Here is a 24,873-nt window from a genome sequence, read left to right on the forward strand (position 1 = left end):
GTTTTGATATTAGTGCATTGATCTTCAGCTACCCCGTAGACATAGGCACATTGCCGAACCACGTAAATCCAGGTCTTCTTTTTGTGTGTGTGTTTTCTCCTATTTATTATTTTGTGAGTGCATTTTTTTTAGTGTGTGATCATAACCACCATTAATTATTTGTTGGGCCCATGCTTCTATATAACAAACTCTGTAATCATTAGAGGATAAGAAAGTGGTGGAATTTATTGAGAAAAAGATGAAATAACAAGCTGAAAATTTTGTGCGTTATATTGAAGCTGAACAACTATGTAATAATTATCTAAGCACAAAGGATAAAATTTATCTCCCAATTAATTTGCATTACCCAAATAATTCATACAAAAGGTACTCCATTGGACCATGTCTACTGTGTTGCCATAGGATACAAAAATTTTAATAATTAAGTGGAAGAACAAAAAGTAACATATGCAAGCTTTCAAATAGCTTTCCGAATAGTCCTCTAACAGTGAGTAAAATTTCAAACTCTTTGTATTCTTGTGCACTTTGTGGGAGGCTACCATGATGAGACTCTTACAAATATTGAAAAACAAAAATGATAAGAAGGTAGAAATAATTAAATCTATGTCATTAATTTTTAACATTATCAACCATTTTCTTAGGATAAAATAATTACCTAAAGTAATCGAGTGTAAAACATATTGGGTAATCGATTTGTGTTCATCATTGAATAAACTGTAGAAGGCATTTATAATCTATAGTTCATCATTGAATGAACTTTAGAAGGCATTTATGTTCCAATGCCATTTGAGATTCCTATCAAATAAGAAAAAATGTGTTGGTTAAAGAAATAACAAGAATTTGACTTCTCCACATCGTCTTGAGAGAAAGAGGGCAAAAGGAGAGAGCTAGGGCATTGCTGGAGAGAGAGCAAAGGGAGCAATCTAGAGAGTTATGAAAGAAAGCAAAAAATAAAAAATAATAAAAATAAAAAAAAAATAAAAAAATAAAAAAATAAAGTTCTGAAAGCGTGAGTTCTGAACAGGTCAAACCCGAATAATTGGATAATACCCAACTTAATTCTAATAATGTTTTTGAACACTTGTCATAGAATAATTGGGCCAAGCATTGACCTTATTTTTATTATTACTTAAATATAATTCAAATGATATGAGGCATTTTGGGGTAAAATTTAAGAGCAAAATCGTGCTGACTCGGGTCCAAAACGAACAATATCATACCATGTGGTGAAGTATGTCATTACAGGGTTAATTAAATAATTATTTTTTTTATTCAGTCAAAAACCAAAAAATTAAAAATTAAAAAGAAAGAGGGGGAGATCAACCATATCTAGAAGGATTGTAGTGTAATTTGTAAATGAATAATCATTAACTTCTGAAGTTAAGGTTTATAAAATATTATTTTCTTTTAAATGATTGTATACTTAGTGATATTTCTTCTATTACTCAAAAAAGATGGTAAGAGTGTGTCAACCGCAAAAAATAAATAAATAAATAGTAAAAATAAAAAAAATACTCAACCTATATATATTCCAAGCTGCCTCCTGTGTTTCCATTTTGCCTTCTCAGCTATTGAAAATGTTGTATCTTGCAAAACTACTTCTACAAAATTTTCCATTCAATTTATTAAGTAATTATTTGTCACAAAATTAGGGGTGCAACTTGGGCAGCCCAACCCGAGCCCAACCTCAACCCGGATTCGGGTTTGGTTAGGTTGGCTCGAGGTAACTCGAATTCGGGTTTCAACCCATGAAGGCCAACCCAAAAATAGATCAGGTTACCTGGGTCAACCCAATTTGAACCCAGTTTATGAATTTAAAAGCCCAAGTTTCAAAAAATTGAGGTTGAGTTTGGGTTGAGCTAGGTTAGCCTGCCCAAGTTGCACCGCTACACAAAGTATATCACTTGTTTATTTCCATTTTGTCTACCCTCTACTCATTCCTGCTAGCCTGCTAGGATATCATCACCTTAATATATATATATATATATATATATATATATATATATATATATATATATATAATGTAGCCAAAATGAGCATGATAGAGAACGCTAAGGGTAACTAAAAGAGACATTGCGGTGCAACCATATTAATTCAAGGTATAATGATATTCAATGTTGACTCGATATGAATTAGAAGAGGAGGAGTACGTTGTTTTCCTTGAAAATAATAGACCAAGAGAGAGACTAAAACTTTGGGTTAATTTCACTAACACCTCTAGTAGTTTGGCCAAATATCAGTCTAAAATATCTTTCGAAAATAACTATCAATTAGGTCCAATTTCGCTTTTCCGTCACTGGCTCTGTTAAAAAACGTGGGAAAAGACATTTTGCCCCTAATTTTTTAATCACATGTAATACAAAATATCAAATAAGGTAAATGACTTTTATACCCCTCATTAAACTCTCACCTACCCACTCTCCCGCCAATACACAAAGACACTTTCTCTCTCCTCTATCTCTATCTGTATCAAACGTTCTCTCTCCTTAAGGACGCTTATCTATCTCTCTCTCTTCTCTACAGATCAAAACCACCCTCTCTCTTCTCTACAGATCAAAACCACTATCTCTTTTCTCTACAAATGCGACCAACAAATTAACAAAACCATAAAACCCTAGCTAGTTTCAGAGTCGTAGTTCTAGAGTCCAAAAGGCATACCATCAAACCCTAGTTCCAGAGCCATATACCTTTCATCCAACTGTGTACCGCCGATTAAGTCCATTTCAGGCCTTTTTCATGTACAATTGACCCATTTCAGAGTCGTTTGCACGCTAATCTCAGGTTTTGTTTTTTTTCCAAGAACCCTAATCTAATCGTTGCCAGGTTATTGTTTTGTTTTCTACATATTATTGTTTTCTGCATGTTATTGTTTTCTTTTTTGCATGTTATTATGCAATTAGGATCTTCTTTTTTTGTGGAATAAAAGGGTGTAATTAACCCTAATTCTAGCAAAACCCCCATAATTAATTAGGGTTAATTGATGGGGCTTTTGCTGGATGAACCTTAATTTAGGTTAATTATCTCTAAAATGACCCAAAATTAGGGTTTTAACCCTAATTTTGGGTCATTTATGGTTTATTAACCCTAATTTAGAGTTATTTATCGTTGGTATTTTATTATTTTGTTTTGTGCATGGCAAAATCGTTTTTCTTTTTTTCGTGGAATAAGGGTGTAATTAACCCTAATTCTAGCAAAACCCCCATAATTAATTAGGGTTAATTGATGGGGCTTTTGCTGGATTAACCCTAATTTAGGGCTATTTTAGTGTAAATTAACCTTTGGGTTTACTTTTAACATGTTTATTTTTGTTGGATTAAGGTTTATTGATTGTTAGCAATTACTTTTACCATCCTTTATTTTGACTGTTAGCAATTAGTTTTGTTTGTTAGCATGATTATTCTTTTTTTTTCTTTCTTTTTTTTTTTGGCAGATTCGAATGGCATCTGATACTTGATACTTTACATGATATCATTGTTCACTATGAGGGACATATATATGTGATAGGGAATATTAATTCTAAAAAGTATAGTTATTTGTCACTAAATACTCATGTTACCTACTTGCTACATGATGAAGTGTGTCATGAGAAAGGTTCTGTAGCATTTAACATTTATTTTCAAATTCCTGATTGTACTGATAGAATGTTGCTAGAACTGGATGAAGATGTAATTATCATGTTTGAGTTGATGAAGGGATGTAAGGATATAAATGTATTTGTTGAAGTTGCTCAGTATTGTTTAGCTTCATGTAGTAATGGTGCAGGCTCTAGTAATGCTTTTGAGGTGGGGAAAGATAACGATGTTGAGGAAGTCATTCCAAATGAAACAGTGATGTCAGATGAGGGGAATGATGAGGAGAGGAATGATCAGAGGAATGATCAAGGGAGTGATGGTGGTGAAGGAGATTCTTAATATAGTTTTTCTGACAGTGATGATGAGGAGTGGACTAGTGTTCATGAGGGAGGGAGAGTTAATAATTTGGGAGATGACAATTTGGATAATTTTGACTTGGAGAAGGAGACCTCAGAGCATAGTGATGGTGAGTTTTCTGATTATAGTGAGGATTATGATTTCAGTGGAGAAAGTGAAAGTGAGGAGGAAAGGGAGACATATGAGGGTTAAAGTGGAAAAAATAAAATTAGAAACAGAAAATATAGAAATATAACTATGAAGTATTTACACAGAGCTTTGAAGGGAAAGCCATTCAAATATGGTGAGGGGGTAAAATTGTATTTGAGAAGTACCATCTCTTTGATAATATCCACCACGTCAGAGATGTCTTGGTAGAATATTCTATCCAAAAAGGTTTTAAACTTATGAGGGAAAACAATGAAAGGAAAAGAATTACCTGTCACTGTGGGAATACAGGCTGCAATTGGGGAATTCATGCAATCCTATTGCCTGACAAAATGTCTTTTATAATAAAAAAAAAAAGTTGGCCCAGAACATTGCTACATCAGAACATTTAAGAACAAAGGTGTGACTTCTACATTTATAGCAAAAAAGCTTCTAGACAGGTTTAGAAAGAATCCTGACATTTCAGTAAAAGATTTGAAACAAGAAGTTGGAGAGAAATTTCTTACAGTTGCTATTGATATAAGTTGTTGGAGGGCTAAAAAGAAAGCAAAAAAGGAGATTGAGGGGAGTCATACTAAGTCATATGGAAAGTTATGGAAGTTTGCAGCTGAGGTGGTGAAAACAAATCTAGCTAGTTTAGTGTTCATAAGGAAAAATGCAGATGAGCCTCAAAGATTTAAGAGAATTTTTTAATCATTTGCTACATTTCAGAATGGGTTTGTTAATGGGTGCAGACCATTTATTGGTATTGATGGATGTTTCTTGAAGGGACCTTTTGGTGGTACTTTAGTTAGTGCTATAGGACTTGATGGAAATAATGGGTTGTATCCATTTGTTGTTGCCATTGTTGAATCTGAAGGAAAGGACAGTTGGAAATGGTTTTTAGATCACTTGCACAAGTTCCTTGGTGATACAGCTGGAGATATTCCTTGGACATTTATGTCAGATGGGCAAAAGGGAATTTTGGGAGCTATTTCTGATATTTTTCCATAGGCACTTACTAGGAGATGTTGCAGGCATATTTATGCCAATTTTAGGACAAAATATCCTGGTCTGAAGTATAAAAGTTTATTCTCAGCAGCTGTAAATGCATATAATGAATTAGAATTCAAATCTGCAATGGGGCAGCTGTAGGCAATCTGTGGTGGGGGCTGCAATTGGTTGATGGAATATCCTTTAGAGACATGGGCTAGACATAAATTTGATCCTAAGGTAAAGTGTGACTTTGTCGCCAACAATCATGTGGAGTCATTTAATTCTTGGCTTGGGAATATTAGACAAAAACCAATCACTGGAATTCTGGAAAGCATAGCAAAAAACCTGATGTCCAAGTTTGGTAAAAGATTTCAAAGGACAGTAGAGTGGACAAATACAATAGTGCTAAAAGCTAGGAACAAATTGAACTCTAACGTCTCTAAAGCTGCTACATGTGAACTGATTTGGCCTAGTGGGAATTTGTATCAAATTACACAAATGGATACACACATGTCTTATGTTGTGAACCTAGGTGAGAGGAGTTGCTACTGTGGGGAATGGCAAGTGTCTGGAGTGCCTTATAGGCATGCATGTGCAGCTATTACACACACGAGGCATGATTTTGAGAATTTTTGTTCAGATTTCTACAGCAAGAGTACATATGAAAAAACTTACAGTACTTTTATACACCTATTGCACCATGACACTATGTGGACTGAGGTTGACAATGCACCATTGGACCCACCAGTTCTCAAAAGACCAATAAGCAAACCTAGAGTGAAAAGAAAGAGGGAGGTTAGTGAACCAGAAGCAACTAGAAGGTCAAGTGTTATCACTTGCAGCATATGTGGTGTGTTTGGACACAACAAGAGGAGATGTGAAAAGGCTCCTACTGCAGCATAAATGAAAGCAACAAAAGCAAAAGCAGCAGCAGCAGCAGCAGGCCCATCATCATCAACAGCCCCAACAGTAAGGAGGAGGAAAAGTGTACCAAGAAGATCAAGAAGGATTGGAGCAGCAGCACAAGGTTCTCAGGTATTTAATTCAACTCTTAAAGTTTTGATTTATATTGTAAAACTTTTTGCATTTCAGTTTATGTTTATATTGTAAACCTTTTTTTTCATTTCAGGGTTCAAGAAGTATGGCAGCAGAAACAATAACAGCAACACCAATAACACAAGGCACTCAGGTATATAATTTATATATGTCTGATATTATTCATTTTTACAGGTATAGGTATAAATTGTGAAGCTTTGTTTTCATTTCAAAGTTCAAGAAATAAGGCAACAGAAACAGTAGCAGCACCAGCAACAGCACAAGGCACTCAGGTATATTATTCATATTTGTCTAAGATTATTCATTTTACAAAATAATTCATAAAGTTTTGTGCATTTCAGTTTATGTTTATATTTATGTCCTTGTTATTCAGGGTTCAACTTCAATATATATGGAAACAGCAAGAGCAACACAAGGCATTTAGACTCCATGTTGCACCACTCTACCTACAACAGGAATTAAGACATAGTTTATGGTAAACATGACTTTTTGCATAGTGCTAACATAATTTTTTGCACAGGCTAAATTTCACACACAGCACAGTTTTTTGGGTTATGCAAGTATATGATATGGGGGATACTTTTGGGCTATTCAAGTAATGATATGCAATGGGGAATACCTTTTTGGTTACTTTGAAGGTTTTGTAAAGAATTTGAAGGGATATTTAAACTTAACTATGTGGCTGTTGGTAATGGATTTAAAGGGATGTTTAAATTATTTTTTGGCTTTTAATGTTTGTGATATTTGATGGATTTTATTTTGATCTAAAAAATGGTTGTGACTTAGTTAAATGTTGTATGCATGCTTTGATATTGTAGTTGTGTTGCAATTGCATTACTATATACTGATTAAAATAGAACACTAATTATTTTATTTAGATAGAAAGGCAATGAACATTGTTAGGATAGCTACAATACAAATGCCCATGCTTGCATACACAATTGACCTTATCAAAGACATTAAACCATCTATAATGTCATTCCTGATTCCATCATCGACATTAGCAACATTCACATTAGCAATAGCATCAGGTGCAAGTACATCCTCAGGGCTCAACCATCTGAAGTATGCGCATATTCCATTATAACAATTGTAGAAGTGTCTTTCAGGATTTTTATTTGAATGAGATACCCTCAATGCTGCTCTTCTTCCACATGAACATATTTTAGTTCTGAACATTGGCAACACACACTTAATTGCCCCTGTTTACTTGAAAACATACATATTACAGGTTAAAAAATATTGGCATTGGCAATTACATATTCAAAAATATAATTTGTAATTACAGGTTAAAAACATTTTTCAAAATATCACCCTCAAATTTACATACATTTTTTTCACATTTATGAGGTTCAAATCAACAAACAATTACAAAGGAATTACTTGTAAAAAAAATTGTAATTACAGGTTACAAACAAAATTACAATTTCACAAAAATTTTCTTACCGAATGCACACCTTATTCCTTTCTTTGGAGCCTTTAAGCATGTATGAAGTGCAAGCAGTTCACGAAGCTATGGAAAAAGTGCAAGCAGTGTGTATTTATAATGCAATACTACCAACGGCTACTTTTGGAGCCATTTAATTGCAACGGCTACTTTTTGAGCTACTTTTGGAGCCAAGGCTACTTTTTCAGCCACAATTACTTTTGGAGCCAAGATATACAATGGCTGAAGTGGTTAGTTGATTTCAATGGCAAAGAAGGGTAAATATGTCATCTGAATGAGGGTAAATATGTCATTTCAATCATTAAAGAATTAATTAAATGGGTCAAACCAAAGTCAAAGGGTAAGAATGTCTTTTTACATGTAAAAAGCGGTCTGACATACCTGTCAACTAACTTTTGGGGTGTGAGTGAAAAACGGAGCAAACGTTTGTAATGTGGGTGATAGTTATTTTTGAAAGATGTTTTAGACTGATATTTGGCCAAACTACTGGGAGTGTCAGTGAAATTAGGGGTGCAACTTGTGCAGCCCAACCTGAGCCCAACCTCAACCCGGATTCGGGTTTGGTTTGGCTGGCTCGAGGTAACTCTAATTCGGGTTTCAATCGATGAAGCCCAACCCAAAAATAGATCAAGTTGCCTGGGTCAACCCAATTTGAACCCGGTTTATGAATTTAAAAGCCCAAGTTTCAAAAATTTTGGGCTGAGTTTGGGTTGAGCTGAGTTAGCCTGCCCAAGTTGCACCGCTACACAAAGTATATCACTTGTTTATTTCCATTTTGTCTACCCTCTACTCATTCCTGCTAGCCTGCTAGGATATCATCACCTCAATATATATATATATATATATATAATGTAGCCAAACTGAACATGATAGAGAACGCTAAGGGTAACTAAAAGAGACGTTGCGGTGCAACCATATTAATTCAAGGTATAATCATATTCAATGTTGACTCGATATGAATTAGAAGAGGAGGAGTACGTTATTTTCCTTGAAAATAATAAACCAAGAGAGAGACTAAAACTTTTTGCTGGCAATCGTCCAATTGTAAATGAATTCCTCCCCGGTAAGAAAGCATTTCTTGCTTCATATTCCTGTTGTAGCTTTATCTGAGTAGCATCTTCTTTTCTTTGGATTGTTGTTCTCTCTCTCTCTCTCTCTCTCTATATATATATATATATATATATATATATATATATATATATATATAAGAAACCTTAAATTTTTCAAATTACTTTAAGGTTCTCCATAAGGATACACTACTCCAACAATTAGGTAAGTAATTTATTTTTCCTGTGAGCATGTATTGTATTGTCCATTGTCCTAATTCTTTAAAACCATTCATTTGGTTAAATCAATTTTTTTATTTTTTTATTATTTTTTTTTTGACAGATTCTAATAGTTTTATCCATTAGCTCAAATCTTCTGTACTTCTTCTAGTGACACCAAGTGCTTCAAATTGAAATAAGGTGAGCAGTACAAATTTGTCCTTACTATTTCGTCCATGTGTTACAATTTCTTTACGTTAAGTGCAAAAAATCCCCCTGATATATAGGGTTTGTGCAGGATTAGTCTCTACTTTTTAAAAATGTGCATGTTAGTCCGTAAAATTCAAAAAAATGTGCAAATAATCCCCTGTGACCACCTTTTGACAAAAACTAAATATGAAAACCCTCTTTTACCCTTTTGATACCCATTTTAACCTTCACCATATGTGCATATTAACCCCCCTAGGCCTATACCCATTTCCTCATCCCCCTCTCTCTCTAAGGTTATGAGATATATATATATATATATATATATATATATATATATATAATGTCTTTTTGTGTGAATATATATAAAGTATATATAATAGTCAACTATTAAGATTTGGGCTAAAATCTAAAAACCCCCTTTGTTGTTTACAAAAACTATTTACTAACCCCCTCAAGTACGGAAACTATCATATTACTCCTTGATATTTTTAAAATTCTATCATATCATCCCTTCCCATTACTTTTCCATCACAAACTAACAGAACAAATCACGTGACAATCACTTGCTATTTTTTATTGACCAAAATACCCTTGTAATGATGTAATGACCAAACTACCCTTTCGACCCTCAGTCTCCCTCTCTTCTTCTCCACTATCGCATTGCGTTTATCTCATCGGAGAGGCTCCATGGATTCCGGTGACCATAGCGTCATTGATTCCAAGAGCAACTTGTCATGTGTTTATGTTGCTGTTGTTGAATTTAGTTCAATTTTTTATCATTGGAAGTCATGAGCTTCGAAATCTCTTGTTTGAAGCTCTCATCCTGGTAAACAGTAATTCTTACAACCATCGATACATTGATAACTTGGGCGCTCTCATAAAACTAATCAGTCCATCGCGAAGGATTCAATCCAACCTTGCTTGAAACTAGAAATCGAACCAATTCGATGTTGCCATGATTGTTGTGATGTGAAGAGGTGTTTGACCAATCGAATGGATTGAATTCACATCACTTTCTTTCAAACCCATCACAGAACTTTCATTAAATCCAATCGTTCTATTTCTACTGCTTCGTGATCCCTATTGTTCCGATCTGCTCCGACGTCGATCAAAGCTATTACTATATAATTTGAGTTTCTCGATCCTTGGTGAATATATATATATATATATATATATATATATATATATATAATTACTATAAACCCAGTTCAATCCCTAGCCTATTCCGTCCAAGAAACCCTAGGGCAATTATCCTCTGTCATGCCGTTGATGTTGCTATTTATTGTCAATTGGCTTCTTCATTTGCAGATAATGGAGGATATGTATTTTATATATATATGTGTGTGTGTATATGTGTATATATAATTCCTATATAATTACTTTAATTATATATAAATATATATAATTACTATAATTAGATATAATTACTATAATTAAATTATAATTACTATAATTGTATATATAATTACTATAATTATATTTAAATAAATATTAATATACTATCAAGGGCATTCTTGTCATTTCGTAGGAACTTAACGTTTTGTGACGGAATGGGGGCAATGTGACAGTTTAGGTTATATTAGGAGGTTTTTTAATATTTGAGGGGGTTAGTAGATAATTTCGATAAACAATAGGGAGTTTCAAATTTTAGCCCTTAAGATTAGGAAGACAGTTTATATAAAATATATATATATTTAATCATCAACTAACTATAAAGAGTTATGCTAGTTTACTGTTAAAAAAAAATAAAATAAAAAATCTTCAAAGATATAACTTTTTGGAAATAGGAAAAGTTTATATATAAAAAATAGGGTTAAATGCAAAAAAACCCCCTAAACTATTGGGGTTTTGCAAGAAACCCCCTGAACTACAAGAAACCCCCCTAGACTATTATTTTGTTGCAATTCACCCCATCAGGTCACTGGAAAAGGCAAAAGACAATTTCGCCCTTACTATTAGCCACATAACCAGTTTTTGGAATTGGTTTAGATTCTTGTCCAGGTCCTGAACTAGGACAGTGCTACACTTGTAGCCAAACAGAGGTATTTGGGCCTTGAGATATATATATATATATATATATATATATATATATATATATATATATATATAAGGTATATATCTTAAATCTATTGGGGGAAATTCGTGTATGGAGGTGATGGTGATGTTGTGGCGACGGCGACGGGTGTTGAATTCGGAGGAGGAGATGGATCTAGTAGTGGTGGTGTTATGGCGGCAACTACGGGGGTTGAGCTAGGGGAAGGAGACGGAATTGGCACAGCGGTGGGCGACGGGTTGGTTCGGATCGGTGGCGGCAGCGAACAGCCGCCGCGATGGCAGTGAGCAGACGGTGGACGAATGGCCCAGCGGTGGGCAACGAGATCGGCTGCGGAAACTCCGCGGTGAGCTTGCGAGTAAGGTGGAAAGCTTCGGCGAAGATGAACTTGGACGGTGGAGAGGACGGACGGTAGTGAGGACGGGCTCGGCCGTGGAGACTCAGCGGCGAGCTCAGCCGGTGGAATTGGTGGGTGGTGCAGCGGCGGTGACGGACCGACGGTGCAGAGAAGAGTCCGGCGGTGAATCAAACCATTTCAATTGGGGGATTTTGTGAAATTGGGTGAGGGTTTAACAGTGTTCGTAGTGGGTTTGTGGGGTTGTTTTACGGTGGTTTAATATGAATTATTTGAGTTTTCAACAAAATAGAGAGGATTGGATTCTATTAATTGAGGTGGCGGTAACGGTGGTGACGGAAGTGGGTGGTGGTGGGTTTGTGACGATGGTGACAGTGTTGATGGGAGTGGGTGGTGGCGGTGACCATGGTGACGAGGTGAAAAGCATCACACCAACTGTAATTCACACTGGGTATATCAGTAGAGTTGTTTAGGTGTACCAGAAAGACGCGAAGAAGAAGATGAATAGTGTTTGTAAATATATATACGTATAAATGTATATAGACAGAAGAGAAAAGGGATGTATTTGGTTGCAACAGTAAGTTAAGGTAGTGTTTGGGCTGTGTTTTGGTGTAATGGCATAATATAGGGTAATAGAGTCATTTCATAGTTCTAAAGGGCATTATGGTCATTAAAATCATATATTGTGCTCACGTGGCATTTTAACGGCGAGTTTCAACCGGTGCCATCGCCGGATGGAGCCTTTTGCAACAAAAATGCATAGTTTAGGGGGTTTTTTGCAATTTTTGTAGTTCAGGGAGGTTTGTTGCTAATTAGTCAATAGTTCAGGGGGGTTTTTTGTATTTAACCCTAAAAAATAAAATAAAAAGGTATTAACTCTCTCTTTTAATTGATATATATATATATATATATATATATATTAATTCCTTAGCTCTTCTGAATTGGGAGTACGAGATACGAATGAGGCAATTGAGAGACCGACCTTGGAAGGATCGACTTGAATCTCTTGACGATTTCAAGGACTCTCCCGATGACCTCTTCTTTGTCGAGATGATCGTCGCCCTGAGACGACATAGATCGAACGGTGCTGCACAGGCTGAGCTTCGATCCATTTAGGGTTAGGGTTTGACCAACATGGACTCGAATGTTGCGAAATACGGCTGCTCTCAAAGCCGACTCCATCCCTCTCCTCTCCTCTTTCTCTCTCTCTCTTCTAAAAGACATAAAAAGAAAAAAATAAAAAAACTTATCGTAGGATTCATAGAAACAAGAGCGCCGTTCAACAAGTGGAAGATCAAGGTCAATCTACAGTATATTATGCAAGCCAAAAAGCCAATAGACACATTAGATAAATTATTCCTAAATATGATGACAAACATCAAAAAAAGAATTGAATTTGCCCTCTTTTCATCCCAGCAACAGGGCAGAAATCAGATGCTAAATTACGTCACTAATATCGTTATCAGTATAACACATCAATGGCTTAAGGGCAAAACGATGAAAATCAATGAGCAACATCGTACGAAAATCGAGGAGAGCTTTGTTCCCAGACATGGCATTCTTATACATATACTCGTCGAGCAGAGTGTGTGTGTGTGTGTGTGTGTATAACACCCAGAAAAACTATAAAACATAAACTATATAAAATAGTTGGGGAATGTTTGGTTTTAGTTTTAATTATATTCAGGTTTAGGTTATCCTTATTTTATACAATTTGAGATTTATTTTATCCTTCTGCCAAACAAACATAATTTTACACAAATTTGGACAAAAGGATTATTTTTCATGGCCGATATTTATGATCATTAATTTATTCAATTGAAGTGAGGGTATTATCGTCATTTTACACTACACAGGGACCTATTTGCACCAAATTGATAGTATAGAGGGTTTTTTACCACACAGGAACCCATATGCACTATATCGATAGTGGAGGTTTTTTTTTGCACTAAACCCCAATTTCTTTACATTAAAATATATATATATATATATATATATATATATATATATATATGTACCCAGACATATATATATATATATGTGTGTGTGTTAATCATATTTGTTAATCTTTATATATATAGCTAATTATTCTTGAGCCATTTTTGAAGACCTAACAGCACACAAAAGCTCCTCCGTACCAGAGAGGCTCACCCATTATTATATTGACAGACTCAAAAAATTATATGAAGAGGGCAATAATTTCAGTGGCGACCAATATTAAAATTTCATTGTATATAATTTTTTTTTTTTAAAAAAAAAAAAAAAAAAAAAACAGATAAAATCACTACCATATAAAAAAAATAAAGTGGGGGCAATTTTCCCCCACTTTATGATTTTTTTATAAAGTAGCTAATTTTTTTTTATAATTTCGGTGGCGACCAATATTAAAATTTCATTGTTTGTAATTTTTTTTTTTTTTTTAAAAAAAAAACAGATAAAATCACTGCCATATAAAAAAATAAAGTGGGGGCAATTTTCCCGAACATTGTACAGGTCCGTGTCTGGCTCTAGTGGCGCATGAATTATTAAATTATCTAAAAAAAAAAAAATGGGATAAGGATTTTCTCTTATCGAAATTGGACATGATCAGGGCCAATGCTATTTTCCAAATATGGAGCTTTTGGGCGGCAACGTCAAGGGCGTGAAAGTTATCCAAGGTATGCTCTCAATTTCCCATTTATTCTTCAAATTTTGTAGAGCCAAAAGGGAGGATTTAAGCCAGTAGATAAATTTTGCCAAGTTGGTTATTTTCTAAAAGCAAGAACCCACCAAGAAAAGTGAGGATTTAAACAATAAATTTTGGCCTTGTGTTACAATTTATATACATTAAAATTTATATATATATACATATATATATGTCTTGGAAATGTTCCTTGAGTTTTTCCCTTCTATCAATTATTTTTATTGTTGTTGTCGTTAGGGTTGGGGTGTTGCAATTTCTGAAACACCCTCTCATTTGTAGGACTGTAGTTGTAATTGTATTGTCTGATAAAAAAAGAGCAATTTGTTACTTAATATAATTCAATGGAAGCTTATTAATTAGCTTAGAGAACAAGAAGAAGGATAAACAAACATGGTATTAAGATTGACATTGCGTTATGTTATTGAAAATGCCACATGCTTGAGTTTTCTTATTAATATAATTATGGGTTTATTATTTTAATTTTGGGAACACATTCTGGTAAGCCAAATGCTAAACTGCATCTCTAATTTAATTAGAAAATGACCATCAATAAGAAAAGATTTTATACTAAAATTTCTTCAATTTCAAATTAACATTTGTTTAAACTTGAATTATGGACACTATTTACTGTTTTATTTTAATTTTTTGAGTTTATACCTTTACACTTTTTATACTTTATGTTATTATTAAATTCAAGATTGGTCCAAAAGGAGTAGAAGGCGTCAATAGCATAAGGGTTTTCCCATTTTTGTTCTAATTTCAATTTAGTTATCGTTTTGATAATGACAAGGTACACATTGAAAAATTTCGAAATCATTGAGATGTGGAACCTTTAATTAGTAATACATGGAAAAGATTTTCTTTTTAAAATTTAGAATACCATTGATTGTCAAATTTTACTATTGTTTTCTATTGATCATGGATTTTCTTGCAACTATGTATGATTTCCTACAAGAGGGAATGTCTTTAACAACTATATCTATGAACATGCAAAACTGCTAAGTTACAATATACTTTGATTGCCTAGGTAAGTTTTCCAGTCCACTGCAGGTATGTAGTTTGTAACTAGTGTGTCATATTCTGAATCTTTGCATAGGCAATGAAACCCAGTGTAGGACGCACGAGTACTTCTCCATAGGACTGCAACTTGGGCGGGTTAACCCAATCCAACCCAACCCAACCCAACCTAAGCCCAATCCAAAAATTTAAAATTTGGACATTAAATTTACAAATCGGGTTCATGTTCGGGTTGAGTTTTGTCAAAACCCAGACATATTTGGGTTGCCCGAACCCAGCCCGAAACCCAAAATTTGAAAAAAAAAAAAAAAAAAAAACTTGTTTTTTATTTTTTTTTTTTGTCTCCTTTTTCTCTCCTCTCTCTTCTTTCTCTTTCTCTCTCTACCGCCGCCCCATACATTCAAGTTAGTAGTTGCAGACTACTTGATCTAATCCGAGAGGTGATGGGTTTGTGGGAGCGGGGATGAGAGAGAGAGTCACCCACCGCCTTTAACAGGGTGGCCGACGGCGGCTACGCTCTCTCACCACCACTTATGCCTCCCCGTCTTACACTGCGATGAAGACTGCCCGCAGTCATAGAATTACCTTTCAAAAAAAAAAAAGTTAGCAGTTGCAGAGAGAGAGAGAGGGGGGCAAGCTTGATAGTTGAGAGACAGCGGCTGAAGCTTGCGAACGGCGAACCCGAACTGGAACAGCGGGCGATGGATACTGAAAGATCTGGGTTTTGATTTTTGATTTTTACAGTTGACTTTTGATTCTTGCAGATCTGGGTTTTTGAAAGACCTGGGTTTTGATTCTTGCAGCGGGCGATATGGGTTTTGATTCTTGCAGATCTGGGTTTTGAAAGATCTGGGTTTTTGATTCTTGCAGCGGGCGATATGGGTTTTGATTCTTGCAGTTGGATTTTGATTCTTGCATATCTGGGTTTTGATTCTTGCAACGGGCGATATGGGTTTTGAACTTTTGATTCTTGCAGATAGAAGGCTAAAATGATTTGCCCAAAATAAAATATATAATATATATATACATATATATATATATATATATATATATAATTTGTTTTTTAATAATAATATAATCAAAATATAATATATATCGATGTACCTTGTAAAAGTGTATTCAATTTATAATATTTATATACATTTTAAAACACTTAATTTAATGTAAAAAATATTATGACGTAACTTTTCAACTTTGCACTTTACGTTGTACACTTTTTAATTCCTAAAAGTTGCACCGTATAGGATTTCAACATTTTTTATATTATTTACCTATGTATTCTTACACATACAGATTAAACTAAAAATATTAAGCATAACAGAGGTTTTGTTTTTAGATATAATTGCATTTTGTTTAAGTTATTGATATAAAGAAAAATAAAGTAAAATAAGGGTTACCAAAAAATCCTCTTTCGATTTTAACTCACCCAATCAAAAAGTCTATACATTTTAAAACACTTAACTAATTAGTTAAAAAATATTATTACGTGACTTTTCAAATTTTCAATTTACATTGTTTTTTTCAGGTTTCTAATTTTCGCTATTATACACCTTTTGATTCTTAAACGTTGTACTTTTTGATATTTCACGCCAATACACTTTAACACCTTTAGCTAGATTTTTAATATGATTTTTTATTTGGAAAGTTACCTACTTAACTACTAGCACCTCTTTGCAAAGCGAAAAATAAAAATAAAATACACACACCCTCTAGATAATATTCTATTTTATATATTTTGATTATCAAGTTGTCTTCTTTTAGAAAAGAGTTTCTTTTAAATTCACACACTTATTCATATTAAACACCTTTTTTTTTCATGATCAAAGAGTTTCTGTGCAGTTAAAAAATATCACCTCTCTATTTATCTTTTCCAATAAAAAATAATAATTCATGCCAATACACTTTTACACCTTTAGATAGATTTTTAATATCAAAAATAATTTTTTTGAAAAGTTACCTTAACTACTGACACCTGTTTGTAAAGCGGAAAAAAAAAACACACACACACACTCTCTCTCTCTCTCTCCAGACACCTTTTCTATTTTATAAAAACACACACACACTCTCTCTCTCTCTCTAGACACCTTTTCTATTTTATATATTTTGCCTATCAAGTTGTTTTCTTTTAAAAAAGAGTTTCTTTTAAATTCACACACTTATTCCTATTAAACAACTTTTTTTTCATAAAGATTTTCTGTCCAGATAAAATATATCACCTCTCTATTTATAATTTTAATAAAAAAAATACGTGAAATATTTCAATTACCTAATTTACTCTTTGTATACTGAAATATGAATGGTTATTTAGGAAAAAAATAAATATGAATGGTTATGAAGAAAGTTAATGGTAAAAAACTTTTTATAGTTGAACAGACCTATCATTTCATGAATAGGTGTGTTGTAGCCTATAAATAAAATAGTAGTCCAATAAAAACAATATATATTTTACACGTTCCTCTTTGTTCCTTTTCTAATCTTTCTTCTTTTGTCCATCCAATATACTATATCATGATATATATATATATATATATATATATATATATATATATATATCTTGAATTTATGATCAACATGTAAATGAAAGAGTTGATAAATGTTATTCCACGTCACAATTGTCCTCAGTCTCCTTACTCTCCAAGAGGTCAGAAATAAGTTTCTTACTGTCTCATTCTAATATCCGTTTATTAATTGATATTTTACTGGATTATTATTGATAAGGAAAATATAAACCTACCCTACCCTCGATAAGATTGATTAGATGAAATCAAATCTGACGTGGTTCAATAAGTAAGAATAATCCTACTATAACTAGAGGAGGTCAAAAGGATTAAATCATATCCCGACAAATCTGGTAATAAATCTCCTATGATTTCGCACAAGCGGAAGATAAGATCAACCATCGATATCAGCGGAACGATTTTGATTCCAATCGACAGCCATAAATAGGGCATCAAGCCATTAAAGAAGGTACGACGTAAAAACTATTATTAATCCCTGCCTTCTTTTTAGACCTCCGTGACTAATTTGATCATCGGAGAGCTCTTGGCAGGCACCACACCTGTGCCGTCAAGGTTCATCGATCTTCTCCTCTCTTCCTTGCAGGAAAACGGTATCGTATCGGATTGCGCGAATTTCAGCCTCAACAGTTGGCGCCGTCTGTGGGAATCACGATTCCCTTGAATCAATTAATTACTCGTTGGGTATATACGTTTGCAGTCCGGTATGGTTACCAAAGGAACACCGTCGCAGGAATCTGGTCAAAGGGTAGAGTTGGGTGAAAACCTGGACGTCCCAAACGACCAGGCACGGCTTGCAGCGTTGGAACTACAGGTTCAAACTCTGAGTCAGGGTATGAACCAGTTGATCCAGCAAAATGCAACGCTCTTGCAACACCTTGTTCCACCGGCTCAACAAAACTTTCCAGGACAAGATCTCTCAAGTCCAAACGGAGGTAATGAAAATCTTGAAGAGAGGGATAATCATTCCCCCCAAAATGAGACTGAAGTGGAACAAAGCCAGGTTGGAACCCGACATAGAGAGGTGGTTCACCTATCTCTCCTACGGAGTTCCCGACCTCCTGAAAGCATAGCCTTCTGTCTTAAGGAAAAGACAAAGAAAGTTACCCATCTCAACTTGCAGATCAAGGATCTCAAGGGGGAAATGGAAGATGTAATGCAGGCTATGAAAGGGAAAGGTCCTGCCGCCGTAGATGACCTGGTACAAAGGACCAACTTGCCTTTCAGTCCCGGCATTATGAAATATCCACTACCTAGCAAGTTCAGGATGCCCTTGTTGGAAAGTTTCGATGGGACCAAAGATCCCCTCGATCACCTAGAAACTTTTCAAGCTCTTATGCATTTACACGTTGTGCCAGATGAAATCATGTGCCGAGTTTTTCCCACTACACTTAAGGGATCAGCGAGAGTTTAGTTCAACAAGTTGAAGCCAGGAACCATCAACACCTTCGAAGAATTGAGTAAGCAGTTTGTGAGCCACTTCATTGCAGGTCAGAGGCATTGGAGGCCGGCTACCTACCTGTTTACCGTGGAGCAACAAAAGGAAGAGTCGATTCGGGAATACATCACCCGATTCAACGCAGAGATGTTGCAGATAGAAGAGCCGGACGACAAGGTAGCTTTGACCGCTTTCATAGGAGGACTCCAAACCTCCAGATTCTTGTTCTCCTTATCAAAAGAACCTCCTACCAGCATGATAGAGTTGCTAGTCAGAGCGCAAAAACACATCAACGCTGAAGACACCATGAGTGCACGGAAGGAAGGAGAGGACAAGAAGAGGCCAGCCCCTCTCGCCAGGGATGAAAATAATACCAAATATAAGAAATCGTTTTTCAGCCAGAGTGACAGCACATATCATGAGAATGACTCAGATGAGTATACCGACTAGAAATTGTCTCGCGGCTGGAATTAGCCTTATCAAGTCATTCACAATAAAGACTGGGGACATCTTAGTTAATTATTTTAAATGGAGGATAGCTCCATCACGTGTTATTTTGTTTTTAATAATGATGGTCTTTAATAAAATTCCTTTTAGTTTATACGTGCAGTATCCCCGTATTATAAGGGATAGTAAATGAGTGTCCTGTATTACAAGGACCCGGGCTGAATAAATCCCGTAATCCGTATCCCCGTACTAAAAGGGGATAGTAAATGAGTGTCCTGTATTACAAGGACCTGGGCTGAATGAATCCCGTAATCCGTATCCCCGTACTATAAGGGAATAGTAAATGAGTGTCCTGTATTACAAGGACCCGGGTTGAATGAATCCCGTCATCCATATCCCTGGACTATAGGGGATAAGTATCCTGTATTACAAGGACCCGGGCTGAATAAATCCCGTAATCCGTATCCCCGTACTAAAAGGGGATAGTAAATGAGTGTCCTGTATTACAAGGACCCGGGCTGAATGAATCCCGTAATCCGTATCCCCATACTATAAGGGAATAGTAAATGAGTGTCCTGTATTACAAGAACCCGGGTTGAATGAATCCCGTCATCCATATTCCTGGACTATAGGGGATAAGTATCTTGTATTATCAGGACCCGGGTTGAATGAATCCCGTAATCCATATCCCTGTAATATAAGGATAATAAATGAATGTCCTGTACTACAAGGACCTGGGTTGGATGAATCCCATAATTAATATCCCCTTACAATAAGGGATAGTAAATAAAAATCCTTTATTAAAAAGGTGAGCTGAGTAAAACTCGTAAAGTTCAATTCCCTTACTAAAGGGACGAGCTGAGTAAAACTCGTAAAGTTCAATTCCCTTATTAAGGAGTGAAACTCGTATAATTTATTCCCTTATAAAAAGAAGAGTGACGATGGCCGTTCCAATACGCCAAACTAAATGTAGTGAATGTGTGGTTCAAGAAAAGCCTTTTATGTCAAATTTAAATTTATAAAAACCACTACCAACACCACTACTAACGTAGCAAGAGTGAGTAGAGATCGTCCCAAGGGATTATACGTGTTGGAATTTCAACTTCGACTCTAGCGTACCAAATGATTGCAAAAGAGAATTGGGTTGGTTGATTAAGCTAAATTGAATTCAACTAAATAAAATAATATGAAGTAAATAAGAGAGAGAAAGGTCTTGGGGTGTAGAGATCACCACCAAACAATACTATTCCAAACCATAATTAAGTGACTAATGAGGGAAATGAATGTGTTGCAACAATGTTGTGTGTGTAAAAGACATTCAATTGGTAAGGGTGACTCAAAAGTGCAAATTGTCTCAATCAACATGTGTGAGGCCACAATACATCTATTGGTAGAGGAATATATTGTCTAAACATCATGTGAAGATAAAAAAATAACAATTCAAGTCATTGAACCTTTCATTAAGCTCATAGTCCAAGCAATCCATAAGGATGATTTAGTTAAACATGCATTATCTAAACATCATGTGAGAGGTACAAAATATCTATTGGGAGAGGAATAAATTGTCTAAACACATGTGAAAGATGCAACATATCATAACTAGTCATTAATCCTTCATTAAGCTCAAAATCCACATACAACACAATATTAGAAGAATATGCCATTTGGACTCACAAGCATGGAACATCAAACATCAAGAGTAGATTGTCCTCCCATCCAACATTACACTACCACTACACTAAATCTACACTATTAGCATGAAAATGAAGCTATCTAGACTGGGGAGAGGCACAAACCATCAAGAATAGGCATAAACCATCAAATGAACCAAAATAGCATTCATTAAGCATATCATCTTGATAATCTCTAGATCTATAGCATCAATACACATAGACATGCATCAAAAACACTAAATCTAGGGATAAGCACATGAATATCCTACTCTAGCATACATAGACATATGGATAGAATAGAATAGTCAATTGGAAGCATTAAACCATACAAACCATGAAATAATCAAGATTTATATATACATGAATATCAAGATGTATCATACAACACTAATCCCTCAATAATACACAAGATTATAGTATAGAAAGCATGCTTGGGGCTAACTCTAGCCCCAAGAGGATGTCTAGCCACTCATGGTAGTGATGATCCAACCCTCAAGGGCTAACTCCATGGCTGCTCCTTGTTGGTGAAGATCTCCTCCAATGGTTGCTCTAGTTTCCTCCCTTCTTCCTCTCCAAGAATAGCCTCCAAGATGATTTTCAATGTGTGACAAGAGACTCTAGAGCCCTCCTCCAAAAAGTGTATCATATTCCTTATATAGGTACGTCAAATACACCCTATGATGAGCTGTGGTCGTGCAAGGCATATTCTCCAATGATTGGATGAAGGACGGAATAAATGAGCTGGACTTTAACTTTTTCTCGCTGGAGGAAGTTCGATCGATCGAACCTTAACTTGGATCGATCGAAAATGGGTTCGATCGATCGAACTGAATCTTGGATCGATCGAAGTGGTCTGACTCCTCCGGATAATGACAAGGCTGGGATATTTTCAAGATATTTATGGGGAAAAAGACAAAAGTGGTTGGTAGGTGTACAGCTGTGGATAAGATCAATCATTTGAATAGGACAAAATAGGGTTCGATTGATCGAAGGTGATGTTGGATCGATCGAACTTTGAATTTCAGCAAAGGCCAAGGTTGGATCTATCGAGAAGTACTGTGATCGATCATAGATGTTCGATCGATCGAACTCTAAGTTGGATCGATCGAAATTTTCAGCTGCACAACTTGATTTTTTCTTGCTCCTTTCTTTCTCCACTTTGCTCCCTCCTTTGGTTTATCTCAGGATTGCTTCAATTAAGCTCTTATTTGGCTGAGTTAGCTCAATTTTGGGATTAGTGCCTGAAAATATAAATAACACGTAATAAGTCTAAAACAGCAAAGTAAGATAGATAAAGGTACTAGAATGCTTAAGCTTAACGGGTTTAAATGCGCACTTTTCAGTGCTCATTAAAGAGTACTGTTCCCTCGGGTGGAAAAAAAAACCTTGAGTTACTATTCACATGAATAGTGCCCGAGGGAATAGTACCCGCGGGTACTGTTCACCGGGGTTGAAAAAAAAAAAAATATATATATATATATATATATTATTATTACTATTCATGACCAGTATCGCGGGTACTGTTCATGCACAGTACCCGAGGGTACTGTTCCCTCGGGTGCCAAAAAAAAAAAAAAAAAAACTATTCAGAAACAGTACCCGCGGGTACTGTTCCCTCGGGTGAAAAAAAAAAAAAAAAAAGACCTTGAGTTACTATTCACATGAATAGTGCCCGCGGGAATAGTACCCGCGGGTATTGTTCACAGGGGTATTAAAAAAAAATTCCCCTAAGTTACTATTTACGTGAATAGTACCCGCGGGTACTGTTCACCGGGGTTTGAAAAAAAAAAAAAAAAAAAAAAAAAAAAAGAGAGAAAAAGAAAAAGAAAAAGAAAAAGTATTATTATTATTTATTACATTCCCAAAGCTAGACGTGCAAGCTTGGGAATGGGGGGCAACTGATAGGGAAAAATATAAACCTACCCTACCCTCGATAAGATTGATTAGATTTCATTATCAAGGATAATGAAATCAAATCTGACGTGGTTCAACAAGTAAGAATAATCCTACTATAACTAGAGGAGGTCAAAAGGATTAAATCATATCCCGACAAATCTGGTAATAAATCTCCTATAATTTCGCACAAGCGGAAGATAAGGTCAACCATCGATATCAGCGGAACGATTTTGATTCCAATCGACAGCCATAAATAGGGCATCAAGCCATTAAAGAAGGTACGATGTAAAAATTATTATTAATCCCTGCCTTCTTTTTAGACCTCCGTGACTAATTTGATCATCGGAGAGCTCTTGGCAGGCACCATATCGGTGCCGTCAAGGTTCATCGATCTTCTCTTCTCTTCCTTGCAGGAAAACGGTATCGTATCGGATTGCGCGAATTTCAACCTCAACAATTATTATTTTATAATGTTTTATTTATACTATTTATATTATGTTATAACAAAGTGTTTTGGCTTCTTTATATCTTATTTGTGTATATAATGTGTTTATTTTTTCATGTTGATTTTCTGTCTAATTCTGTATTTCTTTCTTGTTTAATTCTCTAGGAAATGTTGTTCTTTCATATACGTTCTCTACTTTGCCTAATTCTTTCCAAAGTATTTATGATTATGTTATATAATGTCTTTATATTTGGAAGAGATTTATGGAAGTATGTTTGTTGGAGATTTAGGATAAGAATGCTAAGGCGTTTAGAAAAACTTATTAAAAGTGTTTATTTAGAGCGTTGGAAAAAGATATTGGATAAAAAGAAAACTGTTGTGAAAGTGAAACATGGAGTTTTATTTTTCATTATACTAAGAGAAATAAATAAGTGCATCTTATACCTTTTATGAATTTAGAAACACTTTTAATAGCAAACACTTTTACAGAAACGAGATGGTTGATATTTATAGATTTTATGTATGAATAAATTGTACTACTTACTCTATATAATATCTTTCATAAATTCTTTTTTTTTTTTACATAAATCTACTACCCTCTTACATACGTACTCTCGATGAATTTTAATGGTTTGAAAAATAAATTTCAACTTTGTTTGAACAACTTTATAGGTCTCTATATATATAATATGTTATCATGTATATTGTATTCTATTTAATCATATATTAAAAAAACAAAATACATATATGACATATAGGTGTAATTATTAAATTTTTATTGCAAGTAATGTTTGGTCATGATGTAGTGTTTATAAACATTATTGTTATATTCTAATACATCATATGATTTTATATAATAAATTTCTTGTAGAGTTGATTCAATAATTTTTTCATTGCTTTGCGAAATAAAATTATATTCTTTAATTGTTCCATAATAAATACCGCAAGAATATTGGGGTTTCCATAAAATTTTGCATAAAGAGATTTTGAAGATGATGAAAAGTATGAAGAGGATTGAATTAGTGAGTTTTAAATCCTTATTTATCTTTGAGATTAATAGTCAAATAGTACTCGAACGAATGATTGAATGATAACTTAAAATTTTGAATAAACCAAATTAATTTACTACTTTTATTTAATTATTTTAATTCCATTATAGATTTTTCTACTATTTTATTATATAATCAAAATATAATATATATATATATATATAAATTTTCGTAATTTTTTAAATAAATAAATAAATAAAACTCAACCCGTCAACCCGACCCAACCCGCCCGAAAATATTCGGACTGGGTTATAACTATAACCAATATTGGG

At 34.6% G+C, this 24,873-nt stretch overlaps 1 protein-coding gene across 1 annotated transcript; it reads left to right on the top strand.

The window, feature by feature from the left end:
• The first annotated feature begins 5,240 nt into the window (after positions 1–5,240).
• On the top strand, positions 5,241–5,954 carry LOC132301106 (uncharacterized). The gene has a single exon (XM_059798387.1). It carries the CDS (start codon positions 5,241–5,243, stop codon positions 5,952–5,954), a length of 714 nt encoding a protein of 237 aa, XP_059654370.1.
• Positions 5,955–24,873: the final 18,919 nt, after the last annotated feature.

The sequence above is a fragment of the Cornus florida genome, unplaced genomic scaffold, assembly GCF_030987335.1.
Source record: "Cornus florida cultivar Cherokee Brave unplaced genomic scaffold, ASM3098733v1 CherokeeBrave_3.0.0_Hap2_Chr03, whole genome shotgun sequence".
Lineage (NCBI taxonomy): Eukaryota > Viridiplantae > Streptophyta > Magnoliopsida > Cornales > Cornaceae > Cornus > Cornus florida.